Source organism: Chinchilla lanigera, unplaced genomic scaffold (assembly GCF_000276665.1).
Source record: "Chinchilla lanigera isolate Chin_1 unplaced genomic scaffold, ChiLan1.0 scaffold00001, whole genome shotgun sequence".
In the NCBI taxonomy this organism is placed as follows: domain Eukaryota; kingdom Metazoa; phylum Chordata; class Mammalia; order Rodentia; family Chinchillidae; genus Chinchilla; species Chinchilla lanigera.
In genome coordinates this window covers 2,446,335-2,455,630 of record NW_004955402.1, presented here as the reverse complement: position 1 = coordinate 2,455,630, position 9,296 = coordinate 2,446,335, and the positions used below count along the sequence as shown (strand labels likewise).

Sequence of the window (9,296 nt, the reverse complement as noted above, 5' to 3'; positions counted from 1 at the left end):
CCCTTTTTCTGGGAGACAAAGTCTTGCTAAATTCTCCAAGTCCTCCTGCCTCAGCCTCCCAGGGTGCTAGGCTTACTGGTGTGCACCACCGTACCTACCTTAGCTCTGTTGTTTTATTTCCCACGCTGCTCAACATTTTCACCTTCCCAGTCCTGCCATTGTCTCAAACTAAAAGCTACAGTTCACTACATGGTGTGAGAAACTCATGCTGCTTCCGGAATGTCTGGGCTCGAGCCCCAGCCGTGGCTCAGGTGGGCAGGCTTCTGTAAGGACCTTGCCTCAGTTTTAAGAGCAACAGCACCTTCTTCTGTGCAGGAGGAGGACAGCAACGTCAGTGATATGCTGGTGAGCTGGCTCCGAGTGCTATTTGGCAGCAATTAAGGCCCAGTAAGCATTGGCTCTTGTCTCTGGCAGTATTCTCCGGTCCAGATTTTCATGTTTAAGAGACAAGAGGGTCCCCAGGCACCCTGACTCAAACCTCCCAGGTCCAGTTCCCCTTCCCTAGGTATGGAAGAGCAGGGAGCTTTCAGATTCCCTACCCTTCATGCCCGCCAGGTCCTAGAATTAAACTTGTAAAGATGAGAGTGTAAATTTGCTTGTGGAGAATAAAAAACAAAATAAATGTGTCGGGGAAGGGACATGTGAAGGTGCCTCAGGACAAGGGACAGCAACATATATAAAGCAATACTGACCACAAAAGCTAGGGCCGGTCCGCATCTGGGCGCCTGACCCAACTTCCCATTCACTTACAGCTGGGAGCTTTAGGTTTTACAACCTTGTTAATTTGATGAGCAGAAAGTTATTTCTTGATGTTCTATTTTATTTATTTTTGTTTTAGTTAAATCTTTATTTTCTCCATTTTAATTTTTATCGGTACGTGTTTGCAGTCCATAATGGTTTTCCGTCTTTATGGGAAGTTGGTACATGGCCATAACACATCCTAATTCTGCTTTTGTCCCCTGCATTTTCACTTGTGATACTGCATATCTTCTTCAGATGCATGTCCCGCTTGTGAATCGTCTGTGTCTGTTCATTTTCCCTAATGGATTGTGGTAGTTTTATAAAAATAAATTACAGTAGTTTTTTCTATATTAAGAACATTAACTGAGTCATATTTATGCCAAGTATTCTCCCAGATTGCAGTTTAAAAACATTGTCTTTGATACTTCCTCTATAAAGTAAGTATTAACTTATATGTTGTCAATTCTATTTTTTTTTTTTTTTGTCTTTTTGAGATAGGGTCTTGCTATGCAGTTCAGGCTGGACTTGAGCTCACTTTGTAGGCCAGGCTGGTCTCAAACTTGCAACGATCCTCCTGCCTCAGCCTCCTGAGTGCTGGGATTACAGATGTATGCCACCACACCCAGCTATCTTTTCTCTTAGTGATTTCCAGATGAAACTCTACATTTTCCTCCCTCCATTTAGGAGAAATACATACCCAGGATCTCCAAACAAGCCCTGGATAGGTTGGCACTCCAGTTTTGAGCACCTGCTGACAATCAAACCAAGGAAATTCTGTTAACTTTGGCTTAAAGCTGTCTCCATACATACTTTAAATTTGGCCTAAAGTTATTTCTGTACATAGTAAACTGTCACCTAATTTGATGTGTAAACAGACTATAACCTGCTTCTGTGGCCAGTAGATGAGTCTCATACAATGATAAGCAGCCAACTGTTCAACCCCGTAAGACAGACAGGAGCTCTGACCAATCACACTGTCCTCTCCTCACTTCCTTTTCTATGGGGAACTTCCTTTTCTCTGGCTACAAATGCAGCCTTGCCCAGTGTGGTCAAGGGGAGCATTCTGAACCATTTTTGATCCAGTTTACTACGCAGATTCTAGAATCATGCAGAAAGCCAATGAAGATCTGCGGTTTCTGTCATTTCCTTTTTACCCATTCTGTGGCTTGAAATTCAGGGCTCACATGCGGGTTAAGTGCATAGTTGTTTGAAGGAAGGTCAGCTTCCCAGAAACGTTTCGTCAAAGGGGGACCCTGCTTTAAAGTCCTTAAAAGCCCCTGTGGCAGAGCTGCTGGTGGTTGGTTCTGAGAGAAAGGTTCAGTGGAGGAATGGGACCCCAGACAATCAAGCGTGAGGGGTCCAGAGAGGGAGAGAGGTTGGCCAGTGGCTAGGGATCTCACCAGCTGGGAAGCCAAGCCATCTTGTTCTGGTTTCTGTCAGATCTGGTAGGTCTTTCAGTGAGACTATTGTTATTTAGCTCATTTGAATCTATGTCATCAGCCTTCCATGTGAACTGAGTGTCAGATAACGATGGGAGCTTGAGTGTTGGGAGCTATGAAGACATATTGACGCTGTTTTCTCAGTTTAGGATTTTTCCTACGTTCAGAGCTGGACATGAGGGTGTTTGGAACTTAACACTTTCTCTTTAATAGGCAATAAACAACCCCCCAACAGTATTAAGTTAGGGAAAGACCCAGTGCAACAGCCATTCAGGTTGTGGCATTTTCAATGCTAAAATCTGGCTGGTCTCTCACTGACTGGGACAGCTGGTCATCTCGACTTGCTTGTGAAGCACACACACAGCTCATGTAATCCTCCCCTCAAATAATCACTTGTTTATGTCCACTTCTTACAGAGGAATAGACTATTAGTTGAAGAGACTTAGAAACTTACTTAAATTACACTGGCAGTAAAGAAACCTCAGTCTGATGCAGTCTGATGTCACAATGCCCTGTCTGGCCTACCTCACTGGAGGTTTATTAGCCCTGTTCAGTTGCCGACCCTTTGAAGCACACACTCACCGAATATTTCAGAGTGAGGGTGTGTGTGGTGTGAGGATTGGATTCCAAATCATTTCTTGGATCTGTCCCACTGGCAAACGCAGAGTCAACGGACAGCGATGAGAACAGTGCCTTCACGATACCACTGCATAGGATTCACAGGGGCCGTGGTTTGGGATTGGATTCCTGCATCAGGCCCAATGGACCGGACCAGACCAGCATGGAGTCACTCACGTCTGGTGCCAGTAATCAAAGTGAACTTTATGATGATCAAATCTTCCACAAAACAAGGGATCACAAGAGCCAGTCAGATGAGGTTGTTTGACTGAGCCACCAGGAAGCGCCCTAGGTCTGGGAGCAAACGTAAAGGACCACTGCACTTTTTCTGCTCCTGCCTCTTCAGCCCTTTCCTGTCACTCAAACTACCCGCTCCGCTCTGCTCATCAGAGCACCTCTGCTAAGCCACCCCCTGGGCTGCTGTCCGATTCCCCTATGAGTACAGAAGGCAGTTACAGCTTTACCTTTGTGGAAGTTTTAGTTTTTTTGAAGACTAATAGCTGCAACAACAGAAACTAAATTTTCAAGTGCTCCAGTGCAATTGGAGCCTGAAGGCAACTCGATCATTTTTTTTTTCCCCAGTACCGGAAGTTGAACTCGTGACCTCAGGCTTGCCAGGCAGGCACTGTGCTGCAGAGCAAAATCCCCAGCCTCTCAATCAACTTCTAAATACCTTTTTTTTTTTTAAGGTTTGAATATCTTTAATTTCACCATTCCAAGCATTGTGAATGATTATTTTTCAAACAGATACCTTTGGAGGTCTTCTGGTCCTAATACTTGCTTAACCTGCTCATTCATATCCTCATTAATCAGCCTACACAATTTTCCAACTGTGCTCACCAGCATACACAATGAGGACAAACTATCTTTTCCTTATTTTCAACTTCTTCCCACATGGTATCTACCATAAACAACAGATTTTCAAATTTGACACCTTCATTTTCATCCTGTTTCTTCAAATTGTGCCAAGGCACCAGTTCTGAAGATAGTATATTCAGCCACTTATACAAATCCTTCAGGGATGTCAGTTCATCTGCCCACATTTCTATTATAGGAACAAGATGTTCAAATCGACAATCTTGAACAAAGTCTTTGCTCAAATGTTGGGGTCCTTCTTTGCTCTGTTTATAAATTATTGCTAGACTTCCTGGATTGTGAATAACTGAATTGATACTACACAGCACCTGAAAGTATCTCTGATCAATTAGATCCTGTTGATGGTTTTCTTTGCTGGGTTCATCTATTTTGTCTGTGTCCTCAGTTTTTGTACAACTGATAAGTTCCTGTAATTTTGTGTTTTTCTTGAGGGCTTTCTCCAGTTTCATTTGTTGTTTATAAAGTCTTAATTCATGTTGTGTGGGCCTGCTTTCTAAATCTTTTTGGAGGTTCAGCTTTTCACTTAAAAGTACATCAATCTTGGAGTTTGATTCCTTGTGTTGATTCTGTAATAACATTAGAAAGCCTTTGTAAGGTGGTGAAGCATTCGGATTTCTGTAATCTTTTTCTTCTTCTGACTGACTTTCATATTTTTATACTGTGTTTGTGTATGGATTTTTCTAATTTTAGATTCATAGTAGTCAATCAAGCAAAGCAATCCAGAGCTCTTCCATTTGTTTTTTCTTATAATGCTGGCATTTTGACTTCCTCAGCTGTCTCCCACCAGCAGCTGGCCCAGCCCCGCTTGGCCCAGAGGGCAATTTTTAAGTACGTAGTACTTCAATTTTCCATGGTACAGTACCGTACTCCTTTTTTTTTTTTTTTTTTTGTCTCACTATGTAGTCCAGCTAATGTTGAACTCACTATGTAGCCCATGCTGGACTTGAACTTGCAGTGATCATCCTGTTTCAGCCTCCTACATGCTGGGATTACAGGTGTGGACCACCTTGCTTAGTTAGTAGTTAGATATTCTAAAAGACACTTCAAGTGAAGGAGAGTTAGTGATACCTTCTTCCTAGTCTTTCAAATTTAGAAACAACAAATCTCTCTCACACATACACACACTCACACTCTTGTACACTACACAGTGCCATATACAACTTTCCTACACATTGGCACACACTCAAACAGCTCTCACGCACAGTTTTACACACTAGCACACACTGTTACGTACATGTCATTTCATAATGCACATGTAACATACCCCGATGCACACATGCTTCACACATTCAAACGTGAAACTCATATTCACACACATGCACACATACTCACACTGTCGCATTCATGGTCTTTTTCTCACTGCCCCAACACACCCTGCCTCATGGTCAGCTAGGTCCAAATCTCTCCAACTTGGTTATCGGGACTCCCTTCCCCTTGGGAGGTGGCTGGTTTTGACTGCAGTGAAGGTTTTGTGCTTGTTTTCATGATAAGAATAACAAATGTAACAAGGCCGGGAAGCTCAGACACTCCGCTGTGTGTCACAGGCCTCTTTCCTCACTGGCCCGGCCAGCCAGCAGCGCCCAGTGTCTAGATCGCACATGGTGAGCATCTGCCCTTCGCTGGACTGGGGAGAGACAATGACAAACAGGGATTCCCGAAGTTATAAATGTTGCCCACAGCAAAATGAAATCAGGTTTTTTGTTTGATACCAAATCATGCACGGGCCAGGGACCAAGCCTTGGCTCTCGAGGGGAGGAGGAGTGAATCCGCATGCTTGCTCTCTGTGAGCTGCAGAGCCACGCTCATGCCAGACCTTGCCGGTGCTCTGCACAGTGGGCAGCTTTCACCCAGTATCTATACAACAGATGACACTGTGCACCATTAAACATGCTTTTGTCTTTGTTGTGATCCAAAAAAAGAACTTCTTAAATCAAAAAAACAGGATCAATTTTATGACTTATTTTTGTCACTTTTTAAAGAACGAGATCATTTTTCCAGGGGACTCTCACCACATACCTGTTTGTGTCTAACACTTTTCTCTTGGAAGAATTTCCCACACAGTCTTGGGAGCCAGTCTCTCCAAGGTTGGGAAGTATTCCAGGCTCCACAGGCCTATGGTGTGGCTGTCCTGGGAGGCCGATGGATGCTGGGATCACACAGTGAAGATCATCTGTGCTCCCACACTGGAGCTCCACGCAACACGAGTCTCCTCGAGGCAGCAGAAGGTGGTGGACGAACCTGCTTGGAAAATGTCCAAGGGAGGCTGTAGACAGAAGACTCATTTCTAGTCACTTAAAAAAATCGAGTCCTTTGTATACCTGACAATTCAGAGAGGATAACTTTTCAGAGACAGACGACTGCGCTGTGTGTCTGCTTAGCCTCTGACTTGCGGTAAAAGGATTCAGTTGCTTATTTATGTTGAGTTGGGGTGAAGTGAGTCACAAGCTTGGTGGGTAGAGCACAGGCGAGGATTTCCTGAGGGAGGTGGGATTCGAGTGTGGCCTTCTAGAACCAAGGGTATCACCAGGGGGGTGGAGCAGAGGCTGGTGGGGAGGTTGTGGCGGGGTGCCGAGGAGTTTGGGTACATCTTGTCCTTGATATGATGCCCTTGGAGACGTTGAAGCAGCAGAAAAGTAGAAATCTAAACATGTACCATGACCTTTCACCTTACAAAATCCTCACCAAAACTTGCACACTTTTTTGATACCTTATCGGTTATGTACCATTGAATTTTTGTCCTTGATTAGGTTACATCAGAACTTCTTCATAATTGCAGAAGATTCTGTAGGAGTCAGATGTTTCCATTGTGTCCCCCAAAGGCTCATGTTTTAGACGACTTGGTTCTTAGGTCATGACTTTGACATTGGGAGGGGCAAGAACTTTAAAAGGTGTGACTTCATGGGAGGTCCCTCGGTTGGAGGAGAGCTACCTTCCAAACGGACTAAGTTAGTGCTGGGACCCTGAGCTCTCTTGGGAGCAGGAGAGGGTGGTTACTAGAGTGAGCCCTCCCCTGCCCCACTTGCTTCCTATACCATGCTCTACTTCCTGTAACCCCCCACCCCACTTCCTGTATGGAGGTCTCGTCCTCCCACATACACCATGAAGTCCTTTCCAGAGCTGACCACAGCCCATGACACGCAGTTGGGACTCTCAGCCCCCCAAACTGTGAGCTGAATAAGCCTCTTCCCACGTTAGCCTGCCGCTAGCACTCTGCTATGACACCTGACTAATACCATGGCCCTGAGCACACAGGCCAGAGCGCAACAGAGAACACTAGGTCGTTAAGAGTGGCAGCCACCTGGACCCTGTCACTCCTGAAGTATGTCTCTGCAGTCACCTTCTCATCTTGGCCATGAGGGCTTTTGTGAGGCCTCAGGTTAGAGGAGCGGACTCAGTTTTCCCGAGGCCACATTGAAGTCTCCAGGGTGGCCTGGCTGAGGAGGGGGCACGAGGCCACCGATGTGGGTGGTGGACAGACTGGGGTTGCCACTTGGTGATGCAGGGAGCAAGGCTGGCACGTAATGGGACACGAACGGGGTGATTTAATGGGGTGGGAGCAGGGGGAGGCACCACAAAGCCGGGCGACTATCAGGGAGGAAGCCCAGAGCAACAGGCCTCAGTGCAGGGACTGAGGTCCTACTGGCTGGCAGGGCGCCTCCAAGGTGCTGGAAGGCCCGGAAGGTGGGGGCTGAGGTTTCTGCAAGTGTGTAGCAGTGTGCTCTGCTCCCCGGATCTGTGTGGGCTGGACACAGAAGCCCTTGTGCTCTGGGTCCTGAGTCAAGGATGATGCTGATAAGCCGGGCCTGTAACCTGTCCCTGGCTACTTTTTGAACAACTTAGTGCTGATAGCAAGGCTGCAGCTGGCCCCAGAAGGCTGCTGCTGCTCTGGGAGCTGTATCTGCCATCTGCCTATCTGGGGTTGGGGCGTGCACCCACCTGCACCCCGGGCTAGGGGTGAAGCCAGGGCCTCCGAGTTGCACCTCAGTCTCTGGGGCTCGTTCATTTCTACTCTGAGGCTGGGGTTCTCCCTGGAGGATTGTGTTGTGCGCTACTTCCCCAGGAGCCAAGCCAGGGAGTCTGGGGCTGCTGGTCCCGGAGAGGGGAATGTCCCCCGCACCGGAAGTCAGGACAGGGGCCGAGTTTGGGACGCAGAGTGGAGTTGGTTAAAACTGTATAAAACAATTTGTTTAAAACACTTTTCAGATTCCGCGCAGAGGCTGACATTTCTATAGCAGCGAAAACTGAAATGACCTGGGGGAGGAGAGGCTGCGGGTGCATGAGGAGAGGACAGGAGCCCATGCCTCTGCCCTGGACGCTGCAGGGCCTGGGTTCCCCAGTTCCAGCGCTGCGGATGGGCGGAGCTCTGAGGGCCTCCTGCGGGTTCCCAGTGCTGAAGGATTCTCTGGGTGTGATCTGCCCTGAGCGTTGCGTTTCCTACGCTGAGAAAGGGCTTCCTCTCCATGTGTTCCCCTGTGTAGACCCGAGAGGGTGCTCTGCAGCGGGAAACAGACCTGTGCTGGAACCAGGGTGAGAGAAGAGGCCCTAGGGACCCGGAGAGCCCCAGGCCAGGAAGGTCTCTGGGCTTTGTGCCCTTGGATGGGGCTCAGAGGACCCACAGTGGCCAGGTGGTGGGGGCCCGGCCCCTACTCTGTGCAGGGCACAGCAGGCCCCTGCTGCCCCCCATCCTCACCCCCGATCCTTCTAGCACAGCTAAGTTAGGTAGAAATGTTCTAGGCAGTCAGACAGGGCTCGGCCCTGGAGGGATCAATGCAGAGGTTGAGAACAGCACAACTGTGGCCCTTGGAGCCTCATTTGTCAAAGGCCAACTCCAGATAAAGATGCAGTGACCTGACCAGGCATACTGGTCCCTCCCCGAGGGATAAGCACTCGCTTGAAATTATGCTATAATCAGTATCATCTGGTCCAGGAAGTCCAGATAGACATCAGTCACTCCCGTGGGTGACCAGAACCCCGGACCCATCCCTTCCCCCAAATGCCTCTGTTGTCTCCATGACCCTTGCAATGCGACCCGCTTCCCTACTGGATCAGTATTAGCTAAGCCCTATACTTCTAATCGTATGGGTTGGTTATAGCTTGACCCACGCAGTACTCACCCCGGTTGTGCTCTATAAAGCATTCTTAGAGAAGCGGCCTCGGTGAGAACCCACTTGGGTCCCCTCCTATCTCTCAAGAGAGATCTCTCTCAATACATTTTTCCTGCTCTTAACCTCCGCTGTTCCTTGGAATCCACTCTTCTACTTTGGGGGACACACACTCGGTGTAGCTGGCATCCAGAGGTCGGGAGTTACGTTTTCCCCTCTGTCACTTCCACCTTAGTCCGCGACCCCTAGGCGCCCAGGTCCCAGGCCACTGCCCACAAGGCGCCGGGTGGAGCCCACGCCACGTGACCGCACGGCCCAGAAATAGCACGGTTCCGCCCGCGGCTGCTGCGGCCAGACGAGGAGGGCGCCGGGGATGCTGCGGAGCCCCGGGCCGGCGCAGGATGGCGATCCGCGAGCTCAAAGTGTGCCTGCTCGGGGTGAGTGGCCCCGCGCGCCGTCCCGCGCGCTCTCGTCCTCGCGGCGTGCCGGAGGCCCCCAGGCCCGTGCACCCCAGGCCCCG

The 9,296-nt window shown here is 48.6% G+C and overlaps 1 protein-coding gene and 1 pseudogene across 1 annotated transcript in view; one reads left to right on the top strand and one right to left on the bottom strand.

Annotated features, from left to right (window-relative positions):
* Positions 1 to 3,493: 3,493 nt before the first annotated feature.
* LOC106148853 lies at positions 3,494 to 7,677 on the bottom strand (annotated as a pseudogene).
* A 1,416-nt stretch (positions 7,678 to 9,093) lies between these two features.
* Positions 9,094 to 9,296, top strand: part of Rab31 (RAB31, member RAS oncogene family) — a 92,139-nt gene continuing 91,936 nt past the window's right edge. The window contains exon 1 of the mRNA XM_005372596.2: positions 9,094 to 9,213. Coding sequence (XP_005372653.1) covers positions 9,178 to 9,213 — 36 coding nt within the window. The 5' untranslated portion in view covers positions 9,094 to 9,177. The remainder of the gene's footprint in view (positions 9,214 to 9,296) is intronic.